Source organism: Electrona antarctica (assembly GCF_951216825.1).
Source record: "Electrona antarctica genome assembly, chromosome: 3".
NCBI classification, from domain to species: domain Eukaryota; kingdom Metazoa; phylum Chordata; class Actinopteri; order Myctophiformes; family Myctophidae; genus Electrona; species Electrona antarctica.
This window is the reverse complement of record NC_136808.1, coordinates 22,460,333-22,474,878: the sequence shown is the minus strand read 5'-3', so window position 1 is coordinate 22,474,878 and position 14,546 is coordinate 22,460,333. Positions and strand designations below refer to the sequence as shown.

The 14,546-nt window shown below is 41.5% G+C and overlaps 1 protein-coding gene across 1 annotated transcript in view; it reads left to right on the top strand.

The window, feature by feature from the left end:
• The first annotated feature begins 4,153 nt into the window (after positions 1 to 4,153).
• pisd (phosphatidylserine decarboxylase) overlaps positions 4,154 to 14,546 on the top strand; it is a 34,951-nt gene continuing 24,558 nt past the window's right edge. The window contains exons 1-3 of the mRNA XM_079496700.1: positions 4,154 to 4,256; positions 6,091 to 6,143; positions 12,269 to 12,447. Coding sequence (XP_079352826.1) covers positions 4,228 to 4,256; positions 6,091 to 6,143; positions 12,269 to 12,447 — 261 coding nt within the window. The 5' untranslated portion in view covers positions 4,154 to 4,227. The remainder of the gene's footprint in view (positions 4,257 to 6,090; positions 6,144 to 12,268; positions 12,448 to 14,546) is intronic.

Genomic DNA, 14,546 nt, shown 5'->3' with positions numbered 1-14,546 from the left:
GGCGTTAACCCCAGCCGGACATAGTACGTGGAAGGAACACGTTATTCCGACCAGTTCCTTTCCCCTCCATCAGGTAGTTTAGAGACCAGGATTACTGCATGTTTTTTGTGAGGGTACCTACCCTAGGGGACACAGGGAGAACATGCAAACTCCACACAGAAAGGCCCTTTTGCCAACCCCACCTCGGGTATAGGCACTGATGTCGCGGAGGAGGGGACACGCCCACAGCGCACCCTCCCTTCATTCTCTCCAAGCGGGAGATGTGACCGTCACCGAACTTGATGATCATGCGGCTGTGGTGGATGAACTTCTCCTTCTGTCTCAAGGCCTCCTCCAGCTGAGCCACCTTCTGCAGCAGCACGGTCTTCTCCTCGCCACGTTGCCTCCATAGTTGAACGGCTTCCATGAACTTTGCCTTGTACGCCATTTCAGGGTGGTCTAGATTAGATGCACCCATTGTGCTTCTAGGCCCTCTTGGTGCCACATCTGTTGTTGTCCACACTGCATAGATATATAGAGATATATAGAGATAGAGATAGATATAGATATATAGACATAGAGATATTTAGATTATAGATAGATACTTTTATAAAAAGTACTGTAGTATACAGAAGAAACAAGGCAGAAGGAAAAGCAAGGTGCATCAAGAAATGTAATGGCTGGCTGACAAACGAGGGCCTGGTCAAGTTGTTCTTTCAGCTTTTTCACCTCAGCCTGCAACTGCCTCACATTTCCCTGTGTGTCATTGATCATGGCCTTATTCTTGATTCAGCTTTGCTCTCTGGGCAAACTGCAGATGGTGTTTCTCCGAAACACTTTGAGCCAGGATGTACGTTGGCTATGATATACGTCTTTGCCTTGCCTCCAAGAGAGTCCCTTAGTAAGAAGGTGAGTTTGTAATCCCTGTAGCAGATATGTCTGTTATTCCCGTTGGAAACGTCAACCAGTGCCATGATCACCTGACCGAGGCTCATAAGGGAGCGATTGATGCTGCCTGCCTCCTTCAGTCTTGAACCGTCACTGTGTGTGTGTGTGTGTGTGTGTGTGTGTGTCTCTCTGCCTCTCCGACCCTGCCAGATCCACCAAGTTCAGCTGAGATGTTCGAATGTTCACCACCTCATGTATGGACTCCTTGGACTCCACTGTCATGGTGAACACAGCGTGGGATCTTGAAGACTCTCGGTTCATGGATGTTTGAGGCCACCCTTCGCTTACGCCAGCCCATTGACAGTGCCTGATAAGCTTCCACAGCTGATGTGACAAACCTTTCAACAGCACCGTCAACAAATGCACCCTTCTTGATGGCCTCCCTAAGGAAAAACATGGCTGAGGCGCTGTCCAGGAGATCATAGATCTGCTCATTGTATATCTCAATGAATGAGACATTTGAGAGCCGGGATTTAAACCGTCGACCCAGGGATCATTGGACGACCTGCTCTACCTCCTGAGCCACAGCCGCCCTTAAGTGCAGGTGGATGTTGTTGGGTGAGGTAACCGTGAGACACAGACTCTGAACTGCATCTGTGGTCATGGGTCAGGGTTGTTGGCAACCAGCGATGAATCGGCAGATGCTTAAATTCCAATTTGCGTTCTAGTTCTACCTCAGACAGGGCATAATCTGAACAGACAAACAATGCACAAACTAATTTAGGCATAAACAAGTCAAAGTAAAGCCTAAATACAAGGACATTCTAACTATAAACTTACTTATAATGCATCCCCCCAGCACCTCTCCAGTGAGACAACGGGCAAATGTTTGTGTTTTAATGTTTTCTACAATAAGGGTCCATTTTGTTTCAAACTATCATTTAGCTGTGGACCCCCTGGAACTCCCTTTTCCCCGGACCCCACTTTGGGAACCACTGTTGTAGAGGAATATATATTTTTTGTTTTGATTTGTGAGCAAAATGTGACAAATGTAAACTTTATCATAATTATATGCAATTTTGATTTAGTTTTGTTTTAGTTTGGTGAGACATATTATACATGTTTTTTGCAGGTTTTAGAATGGAACTTAGATCTGTTTTTTAAATACGTTACCTCACATTGACTCGTTTGTGTCACATGATGTCATGTTTGTGAATTCTAGTCATTTGAACTGTAATATTTATATTTTTGGATGAATAAAAATGTGTTGAAACTAAGTCAACTGAATGCGTGGTTCTGTCTGATCTAGAACAGTGGTTCCCAAACTTTTTCATGTCGAGGACCCCCAAATTGACACTCATTATAGCCTGCGGACCCCCATTTGAAAATGTATGCCAGGGACCCCCATAAGAGAAGATTTATACGGCTGTAGCAGTGATTCTCAACCAGTTTATTTGGCTGCAAAAGCCTTGAAACTACATATGAAAGCAATGTCGCTGCTAATGTTCCTGAGATTCCTCGTTGACGTAAGCTCAGCTGGCGGTGACTCGACTCGTACTAACCACGACACATTAAATATCAATTTTAAAAAAAAAGCGTAATTAACATGTCAGTTTATGTTGTGCGACGGGCAGCTGCAGCCACCCTGCCTACCCGGAAATGTAGTCTCTGGGTAGTCTCGCTCGTTTCTAGCGCTTATTGTGTTACTCTTTGGGTATATTTGTACATTTCCACCTTCAGTCGATGCTTCATATACATATGAGTGAAAAGGCCGGGATGATCGGTTTATTTTTCTCAAACAGTTCTTATGTGAAGATGGGGGATTTCAATGCAAATAAAAAGTACACAAACCTGTAGTCTGGCACCCTCTACTGACAGTGACGTCAGGACTTCGGTGCTCTATTCCTGAAAAGTATATCATGGAAATATAAATAATGGAAGCCATCATTGTCATGATAATAAAAATCACACCTGTATGAAGTGAGCGGCGCTAATATATTAAATTAATAAATTGTTAATGGTGTTTTTAATTAAAAACAAACATTAAACCTGCATATAGGAGGGGCTAGCGCCCCTCAAAAATCTAAATATTGTTCAAAAAAATCACACCCGTGTGAACTGAGTGGTGTAAGGTCTTATATAGACTGATCAGCTGTGGTCTGATGTAATGTCTGACGTAATGAAATCACACCCGTGTGAACTGGGTGACCATAGCAACCATGCTCATTTTTTGGTATGAACAGACAGACAGACACGTAAACTAACAAAGCCAGTTGTAGGAGTGGTTTACACCACTCAAAAATCTGCCTATGATGATGTCACTGGTGTACGGTTTTCAGAACTGCCCACAGCCCTCTTATGAGACACAGACTGAGTAGGAAAAAAATGGTGGTATTTTATCATGAACATTATATAGGACCAATTATATGAAGATATGTTGAAAAGTGGTGAAGTGGTCCTTTAACTCCATTTTCCCAATAGACACGTCATACAGATAACATTGAATGTTTTCATCTATGACCAAGTTGATCCTAAAAAATTACATCACCTTTGAGGGCATCGGCATCACACACACACACACACACACACACACCCTGTATTGTTCAATTAAATTATAATAACAATAATTAATGTATCATTTATATAAATGGTACAATTTTGAGGTGTATTCTTTTTACTTTAGCCTACTTCTAGTCCACTACATTCCGGAGGCAAATATTGTACTTTTACTACACTACATTTATTAGAAACCTTTAGTTACTGGATTATTATTACAAAACAATTTAGTTTAGTTCAGCCCTATACATTTGTGCCAAAATAGCAGATCTACAAGCTCACAATGCTTTGTGATGTGATGCATTGTGAGCTTGTAGATCTGCTATTTTCAAAATATTTTTTTATACATTTCATAACTTGAAATGAGACATTCTGCACAATGAATACCTCCTAATTGTGGTAGGGTCCTTGAGGGAATTCCAGGGGGTCCCCAGCTAAATGATAGTTATAGGAACCAAATGGACCATTATGGGTCTGTATAACTTTGTGGTTACATTTGTACACTCTCAGAGTTAAATTAACTTTGATTTTTCAATATAACTTGAAATGAAATGAAATGAAATTACTTCACTGCTAGAGCCGTAAAACTCTTCTCTTATGGGGGTCCCTGGCATATCTTTTCAAATGGGGGGTCTGGGGGTCCTTGACGTGAAAAAGTTTGGGACTTTTTCCACCACTGTACTCAACCATGACGACAACGCAACGACAACGAGCGCTCCTTTTTCGTCACGTCTCGCTGCGGCTGATTGGCTGCGTCCCACGTGCGTGTCGTCGCATCCCCGGAAGTACACATTGGCTTCAAAGATGGCGGCGTCCTTCGGGAAGGTGTGGAGGTACGTAGGCGCTGTTTTGCGTTCATTTTAATCATTATTTGTGACATTTACGAATCACAATTCACTCGACTCGAAAAGACGGCCACTTTGGGAGCCGATATATGTAAATTTGGTTCATTTTGAAAGTTCTCGAGGACGTCTGGGGTCGCAGTAGACAGGCAGAGAAGACAGAATTGCATCATTGATTTGCCACCATGGACCTGTCAATGTGAATGCAGTGACTCTCTAGCCCTGAAATATGATTCATAATCAGTACGACTAGCGTCGTGTGAACCATGACTAGTGATTCTCATGCGTTTTACTTTTCATGCCTGTGCCACGGACCACCAAATAATGTGTATAATTTGGCCGAGGACCACCTTTTTTGAAAATATTTTGTGCCAGAAACTTAAAGACCCCAATAAGAGGGAGAGAAAAATCAGACCGGTCTGAACTGAGTGGTACTGTACTGTACTGTACTGTACTGTACTGTACTGTACTGTACTGTACTGTACTGTACTGTACTGTACTGTACTGTACTGTACTGCCTTCAGTGCCTTGTGAACTTGTAGACCGGCTATCTTCAAATAATAACACCCCCCCCCCCCCCCACACACACACACACACGCTGTCATTTACACATAGGCTATCTGTCATAAGTCTAGCCCTGGTCCATAGCGTTAGAGAAGTCCTTAACGCGATGGACCACAGTGGACCGTACCACTAGGGCTGTCACGATTCGCCTAATCCACAATTCAATTCAACTTTCGAAGGTCACGTTAAGGTCACGATTCGATACGATTTTCGATACGATTCAATGGATATTTTTAAAAACCTCCTATTTTCAGCACAAAGCGCTGTATGATCATTAATTTAGGCTAACGTTTTGATTTGTAAAGAAAACCACTTGTTTCTCTGCAATAAGTCACTTTTATTTGACTAATAACAAATGAGAATGAGAATAGCATCAACAATATAAACCTTGGGTTTTATGTCCTCACATCATTTTGAGATGTTTCTTTAAGATGATGAGATAGATGACATTATTGTTAAGCTCTACTCTAAGTAACTAAATAAAATAAAAAGTAAATAATAGGGCTGGGACTCATTTAAAAAATCTAATTAGAGGCCTTATAATGAATTAATCTCAATTAATCACATTTTTAACGGTGAGAAACATTTTTTTCAAAGGTATGCCAGTGTATCAATGAATAGTGACTAAAAAAGATTAAGCAATAAACCATTGTTTTTGAGGGGCGGCTGGGCGCTAGCCACTAGCTTTTGTTTTTGCCTCTAGTTGTTTTTGAGGGGCGCTAGCTGGTAACTCATATACTAGCCATGGTTCACATGGCTTGTTCACAGTCATGTTTCAGGGCCCGAGTCGGGACTCGGGACTAACATTAGCCCCACTAAAGGAGCTCACTCCGGCACTCTAATGTAGCAGCTTCAGGGAGAGGTACCATGGGCTGGACTAGCGTCAGCCTCCAAGCTGACACAGCTTTGTGCTGCGAACCTCGTCGCGATGCGATACATGTCGAAGCAGCCATAGCGTGGAGGCCAGCGCCAGTCCAGACTCCAGGCAGACCCTGAGAGACCCTGATAGACCCTGAGAGACCCTGATAGACCCTGATAGACACAATTGTAAAGATACATTGTAAAACTGGTAGAAATAAACAAGTACTAGAGGTCCTCGTAGGTAGATAAAAACCAGCAGTACTAGAGGTCCTCGTAGGATAGAAAACCTAAAGTACTAGAATTCTATAGTAGAAAACCAGCAGTGCTAGACTAGTATTGTTTTGGTAGAAATCTGCTAATCTGAAGATAAATGTTCTATTTGTCCCATCTGTCCATACAGCTCTCAGACAACGTTACGGTTGCTACGGGGACCGCTGCGTCACTTCTCTGCTGGTGAGTCATTTATTTTAACCCACTGGTTTTCAACCCTTTTCATGTCAAGGCCCATTATTTATTCAGCATTTGAGCCATGCACGGACCATCATTTGATGACATTTAGCCTCTCAGACCCTAAACTAAAGAATATTTTGTTATCGTTGGATCGATTGATTGATTACTTTATTGAAAATACATTCAAAAGGATAGAGTGACAAGAAAGCCGTTGTGGTCCTCTTGGGGACACAAATAAAATACCTTTGTATTTTGCCCTGCCCCCCTTCCTTTTGGGAAAAGTGGGCAGGAGACAAGAAAATCATGAAACAAAAACACAAACAATTTTTTTCTCATTTTGTTATTTATCTATTCTACACTAAAAGGTCAGTATACATGGATTTAAAAATGGGGACATGTTTAATATCAGCCAACCATCTTTTTAATGTGAATTTAAAGTTTTCAAAGGGAAGCCATTCTACTGAACTGCTGCCGAGTATAGGAATTATGTTTTTTCCCATATTGCTGTGAAAATGTCAGGGTTTAAAATCAGTAGGGCTCCCTCTGGTGTAGTGCCTGTAAGTATCACTAACCTTTGAAAAATAGTCACAGAAATATTTGGGTGCTACATTATTTCTAATCCTGTGAACTAGACACATTTTAAACTGGGATACTCTCTCCTCCACTTTAAGCCACCCCAGACTGGTGAAGTGGACAGGGAGAAGATGAGTTCTAGGATGCAACTTAAGGATCATTCTAACCGATTTATTTTGGGAGGTCTGAAGTTTCATAGAAATAGAAATGCCTGTATACCAAGATGTACAGGCATAGTCAAAGTGACTCTGTACAAGAGAGGATAAGTTTCTGTCCACAATTCCATGCTGTATTGATGTTGGTACCATTAGGAGAGATAACAGGCACACCATCAAAATAACAATTATTTTTAGGGATGCACGATTAATCGGTAGCATAATCGGAATCGGCCAAATCGGCCATAAAAATACCATATCGGAATGGTCTCAAAATAATACAGATTATTTAATTTTCAACAGCAAAAAATAAATACAATTTAAAATAAATCTACATTTATTTATCTACATCTCATTCAGTAGTCATTCAGTTGTGAAAACAGACACTTGGAAAAGTATTGAGACCAAGGAAGCTGAACGCGAAAGTGTTGCATAGTGCATATAGCCCATTGCGCATGTTTCTTTCCTTCCAGGGAGCAACATGGAGTCCACCGTACAGTCTTCGCTTCCTGTCCTCTTTTAATAGTCCTTAGCCAAATTCCAACACCCAAAATCTCGGCCACTCGCCCACTCACATTCGATCACTCCAGCATGGCGGTGTTATGGTGAAATTAGTGACCTGCCAAAATATGTGACCATCTTGTGGTCTCTTACTTGGAGGTCTTTAAATACGTGGCCTAAATACCGCAAGGTAGAACTCTGCTAATAAACAAACCGCTTGAAACCGGCAATGATTTGCATTCGGACACTGACGTTGTGATGTCAACATGATTGTCACATATTTCAGCAGGTCACCAATTTCACCGTAACACCACCAGGCTGGGGTGACCGAGTGTGAGTGAGCGAGTGGCCGATATTTTGGGAATCGGAATTCAGCTTTTGGGTCCCTCATCGTTCTGAAAGGGGGCGGTAGTGCGACGCTCTATAAGGCAACCCCCATTTTTCAAGAGAAGGAAAAAGAACATTGAATGTCAAATAGTCTAGTCCCCGATTATAATATGACCCTGTTTTTTTGAAAAATTCAAAAAAAAGCAGGACAATAGGGTATATATAGCAATTAGCAACATATTTTTGTAATTTTTCAGAAAACTTTCAGGATTTAGAAGGTGTTTTTAGAAATGGCCTCAGTGGTCTAAATAAAATGTGATGGAATAATAAAAATAAAATCATTTTCCATATTCACATTTTAATAAATATGGTACAATAGTTTATAGCTAGATCAAGTTTGATGTACGCTCAGTCAAGTTGAGTTTGGATTCTAATCTCATGAGCTACTATTTCCATCACATTGGCACAGGGTCCAAAATCATTTGCCTATCATGGATTATAACTTGTGTGTTAAAGGCTTAATACTTTAATACTAACATGTTTCTCATTCCGAATAGCATGCATTATTATTATTATTATTATTATTATTATTATTATTATTATTATTATTATTATTATTATTATTATTATTATTATTATTATTATTATTATTATTATTATTATAGTATTTCATAAAGTCTCAATGGAGCTGATTTCAACATTTTACGAACTAGAAACCAGTAGTTTCTAGGTTTTGCCTGTAGGGGGCAGTGTTGTCATGACTAATCTCTGTTTTATGCTATTGCAGTGGTTTTCTAGCCTGGCTAATAAGCCAGACTAATATCACACAACACTGTCGCAGGCAATTTGTTTTTGCCAACGGCTGATTCGGTCTGGCTTATTAGCCAGGCTAGTGGTTTTCAACCCTTTTCATATCAAGGTCCATTTTTTATTCAGCATTGACATTTAGCCTCTCACACCCAAAACTAAAGATTATGTACCCAATTCCATGCTGTATTAATGCTCTTAACATTGGAGAGATAACAGGTAAACATTGATCAAAATAACAATTCTTCTACATTCTTGAATTGTGTAGACTTAAATTAACTTACGTAATGCAGATGTTTAACAATAATTTAACTTGAGGGTGTACAATGAAACCAAATGCACCCATACGGGTCCATTTGGTTTCCTTTTACACTCTCAAGAGGTAAAGATCTATAAGGGTCCATTTGGTTACCAACTCTTCATCATTTAGCTGGGGACCACCTGGAACCCCCTCAAGGACCACGGGTGGTCCCCGGACCACTGGTTGAGAACCACTGCGCTATTGAGTTACTATTGCCATCATACATTTATAAATATTCAGGTCCTCTACATTTAGGTAAAAAAAAAAAAAACGTATTAATAATATATGGAATATACATGATATGTGTAATTAATTCATTGTTTTATATTTGATTCAAAACATTAAATACTTAAAACATTACATAAACCATTTGAAATAATGGTGTAACGGAAACGTCTTCATTTATTTTAGGCCACTATGGGCCATTGTGTGAAGATAATGAATCAAATCGTTTCCTTTAAGCCTTTCTTATGAAACGTGCTAAACTTGCTAAATGATGGTTTCATTTTCCTGACTATTCTTTATATATTTGATGTATTACCACCATGTTTCTTTGTTCTTGCTTACAGTAAATTGCTCTGGATTACTACATTGTAAATTGTATCTATCTTTTAGAGCAGGGGAGCCCAAAAGGTAGATCACGATCTACCAGTAGATCACAAAGGTTGTGGAGGTAGATCACATGACATGCTTCTAAAGAATATTTAATTTAAATATTTTAAAATAAATCAGCCAGTCACAAACGTCTGTAGCATTTAAAAGAAAAAGAAAACTACCTATTCCATTTCTCCCCCTCTATTCCCCATTACAATGCATTTGTCTTATTATGTGACGCCAGCGCCGCTATTCCAAAGCCCCCTCAGGTAGCATTAAAACTATTTTCAGCAATGGTATAACAATGTTTTCGGTGGGTAGATCTTGTTGAGCTGGTCATTTTGAAAGTAGCTCTGATTGATTAATTGAAATATTTATTAACAGTTTGCAGAATTACAGTACATTTAAGCACAAACTCAATACAAAGACTGTTAACTGTTAGTGGACGACCCAATTAAGCATTACACTTGTTTACAAGAGGGTCCACCTTGTTCAATTCATCAAAACATTTAGAGACGTACAAATAGACACTTCTATATAGCCAAAGAACAGAACAGGTATATAGAATCATAATAGTCAAAAAAGTGTGGGTACCCCTGTTTTAGAGCCACTGTGGCTGTACCTTTTAGTTTCTCTGTTTTAGAGCCACTGCGGCTGTACCTTTTAGTTTCTCTGTTTTAGAGCCACTGCGGCTGTACCTTTTAGTTTCTCTGTTTTAGAGCCACTGCGGCTGTACCTTTTAGTTTCTCTGTTTTAGAGCCACTGCGGCTGTACCTTTTAGTTTCTCTGTTTTAGAGCCACTGTGGCTGTACCTTTTAGTTTCTCTGTTTTAGAGCCACTGCGGCTGTACCTTTTAGTTTCTCTGTTTTAGAGCCACTGCGGCTGTACCTTTTAGTTTCTCTGTTTTAGAGCCACTGTGGCTGTACCTTTTAGTTTCTCTGTTTTAGAGCCACTGTGGCTGTACCTTTTAGTTTCTCTGTTTTAGAGCCACTGTGGCTGTACCTTTTAGTTTCTCTGTTTTAGAGCCACTGCGGCTGTACCTTTAGGGCCTTGCAACACGGCGGCTCAGGGCTGTTAGCCGCACAAGTTTGTGAACGATATAAAACTTTCCTTCGTCCACATTGCGGTTATGTTAATTATTATGCTGTATAGGATTCAAGGGAAAGCTGTAGTACACATGGCCGGCCTGTAGATGGCCACCAAAAAAAGAGTAGGCTATATGAAAGCCTTTTATAAATTATACTATTGGTATTTCACACAGGTGTTGCCAAATAACTAATTATCTTGCCAGTCAGATGCTCATATGACATATCTAGGTCATATCAATTTAATCAGCAGAGGCTGCAGAGCAGTGCTGCTTCTCACTCTGCACACTGACTGACCAGCTAAAGTTTATGCCTACTTTAAACCATAATATGACAAACCTTGGATTAATTCTTCTGAAAACGAGCAGCAAGCACAAAGTAAGTGATTCACACATTAAGGCGGGCATTATTGGAAATGGATGCACCGAGTAGCTGTGTAGCTGCTGCGCAGCTGACCACTGCGATAAGCAGGCATGTGGCGAGAGAGAGAGAATTGATATATAAATATAATGCACTCGTCTCTCTCTCTCTCTCTCTCTCTCTCTCTCTCTCTCTCCCCCCCCCTCTCTGACTCCCACCCCCCCTCTCTCTCCCACCCTTCTCTATCTATTCTACACTACACCATTTAATAGTAACAATAATGTAGAAGATCATCCGTTTTTTTCTTGTCTTTCCAGATTGGTAATCACCATAATTTATATCTGTTCTCCAAAAATAGCTCATCTACAAGCTCATGCGTGCGGGCTGCAAATCGTCTATTTTTGGAGAAGAGATTTATAGACCTTATGTGCAAATATAAAATAGGGATGGGTCCGATTAATCGATTATCGTTAATAGGACCCAAAATCGATTATGAAAATTAATAATCGATATTTTTTTGTTGTTGATGAAAATCTGTTGGAAAGGCAATATTGTCATCCAAACAGGACAGGGCTATAGGCCTACCAAAGTGTGCCTGGGATGTGTCTGTGTAGCTGCATGAGGAGTGTGAGTCATTGAGTGTGAGTGGAGATTGATTCCAATCAAGATACATGTTTGGAGGATTTAACAGGTGTTGGGAATTTACCTAATCAGGCCTAGGCTGGGGTTGCTATGGTGATCAATTGGCTCAACACTGGTCCAGGGACCACCAGTGGTCCTCATTTAAAAGATGGGAGTTAGTAACCAAATGGACCCTTATTAACTCTCAAGAGTTAAAATTATTGTTAAGCATCTACATCATGTGTTCCCAAACAGGGTACCCCTTGGGGGAAGATTTCTTTATTTGTAAAATATTGAATTATACAAATCGATTTTCATTTTGGACACATTTACACATCCCTAATATAAAATAGCTGTGATACTTATATGTAAGTGGTTATGGTGAAATAAACCATTAACACTGGTTAGTTTGGAGGGGGCGAGGGGACTATGACATCACCGTTTCAGCAAATTAGGCAGCATTTGCTATACACACGGAGACGAGAAAGTCGCGTCTCCAAACTTTCCCACTCTGGAAGGTGGTTTCAAAATTAGCCGTTTAAGTCCCCCAAAACGCCGTCTCCGTGTGGCAAAAAGGGCAGATCGGCTAATTACTTGCCCAGGTAACTCAAAATACGTCCTCATGTGTACACCACCTTAGTTTCTCTGTTTTAGAGCCACTGCGGCTGTACCTTTAGTTTCTCTAGTCTAGAGGAATCATGGAGAGCTGCTGTTTGAACAAGGGGGGGGGGGGGGGGGGGGCTTCTCTGACTTCCATTGCCCAAGTATCAACCTATGATCCCTCTCCCCTTTTTATTTTTCCAGGGCGTGGGCGGTTTGGCTCGGCCCCGCCGGGCCTCCAGGCCCGCATGAGGCCCCTGCCCCTCCTGCTGGTCACGGGCGGAGGTAGTTACCTGGGTTACGACCAGTACGGGCGCTACCGGGACCGCCGGCTGGAAGAGCTGGGCATCGAAGTGCCGCCGCAGCTGGCCAGCAACTCACAGGTAGGTACTAGTAGGGGGGAGGCTGTCCTGTCATCGTGTCTACCGACCAGTGCCGACCGCAAACGCTTCCCTCAATGCCTCTGGATGCTGTGTGTGTGGGGGTGTGTGTGTGTTGTTGGTCATACATGCCAGTGTGTTTCTCAAACCTTTTCAAGTCAAGGACCCCCAAATTGATCATGTATTTGACCCCCATATGGAAAGTCAATGCATACATTCAGGACAATACATACAGGACAATAAATAATTATACAAAATACAAATACAATAAAACACCCAGCAAAGTACTAGTAAAATAATTTAAAGCTATTTAAAATAAAGCAGTCTCTCTCCACACCATTAATCACTGTGTGTGTGTGTGTGTGTGTGTGTGTGTGTGTGTGTGTGTGTGTGTGTGTGTGTGTGTGTGTGTGTGTGTGTGTGTGTGTGTGTGTGTGTGTGTGTGTGTGTGTGTGTGTGTGTGTGTGTGTGTGTCCATTATCAGCGCTCAGTCCAGTTCATCTGCTTTTGTGTGTGTGTGCGCGCAAGCAGGTCCAGTTGAGGTGAATCAGGTATTGGGGGTTTGTGTTTGTTAAGGAGCCTAATGGCAGAGGGGATGAAACTGGCACTGCCCTTTGCCTTCTTGAATCTCGATGCAGTGTATCTCCTACCCGAGGGCAGGACCTTGAAGCAGGTGCTGAGGTTATGAGTTGGGTCTCTCGCGATCTTTCCTGTCCTCTGGTCGTAGAGATGCTGAAGGGCAGAGCTCTGCATCCCACAGAGTTTAGACCCCACGTGGGTTACCCTCCGCAGCTTAGCCTTGTTGGACTCTGAGAGCCCTCCATACCAAGCCAGGAAAGAAAAGGTAAGGAGGCTCTCTATATGGCAGATGTAAAGGAGGGGAAACTAGTGGCGGCGCACGCAGTTGCAGCGGCTCAGTGCACTCCCCAGCACATCGAAATTACGTCGTACTTGTCTTGTACCTGTTACAATGACAATAACGATCTATCTATCTAGTGCTCAGAAACAGAAACTACAAGCAGACATACAGGTAGTGAACTAAATTAACTTGGACAAAGACAACTTCGCCCAAGCACAATGTTGATGTGAAAATATACAGTATGTTATCAAGTTCAATGTAACTTGACAAGTGGCACTGGGTATTTGAGTATGGAGGCTTCTGTCTTGTGAAGGAGGGACAGGAGCATTGTATTTTGACTATACGCCAGGGTGCCTGTTTAGGAATGGGCAGGTTGTGGAGAACCGTTTGTTTAGTGTTAGTCTAGTTTTAGTCGACTAAATATACAGTTGATTTAGTCGACTAAAATGTATTTTGGCAGGCCTTGATGCCGTCGTAATGACTATCTGCTATTTTCAGCAAGCAACCAAGTGTAAAATGACTAGTGGATCTCTTGTCCACTAGTCCCTTCCTAACATTTTAGTCTACTTTTTATTTGTTGACGAAATGGTCAGTATATTTAGTCTCAGTTTTAGTCATCATAGCTTAGTTTTCATTTAGTTTCCATTTATTTTTCGTCAGTGGCAAAAAGGTAGTCGACGAAGATTTTTTTGTCTTAGTTTTAGTCGACAAAATCAACACTGTACAGCAGCACTCCCTTTGGCCCTTGGCAATGTGCCTGTTCAGAGCGGGCCGCTTCTAGAGAATGGCTCCAGAGATGCAAAGGACACAGACAGACATTCTAGAGAATGGCTCCAGAGATGCAAAGGACACAGACAGACATTCTAGAGAATGGCTCCAGAGATACAAAGGACACAGACAGACATTCTAGAGAATGGCTCCAGAGATGCAAAGGACACAGACAGACATTCTAGAGAATGGCTCCAGAGATACAAAGGACACAGACAGACATTCTAGAGAATGGCTCCAGAGATGCAAAGGACACAGACAGACATTCTAGAGAATGGCTCCAGAGATGCAAAGGACACAGACAGACATTCTAGAGAATGGCTCCAGAGATGCAAAGGACACAGACAGACATTCTAGAGAATGGCTCCAGAGATGCAAAGGACACAGACAGACATTCTAGAGAATGGCTCCAGAGATGCAAAGGACACAGACAGACATTCTAGAGAATGGCTCCAGAGATACAAAGGACACAGAC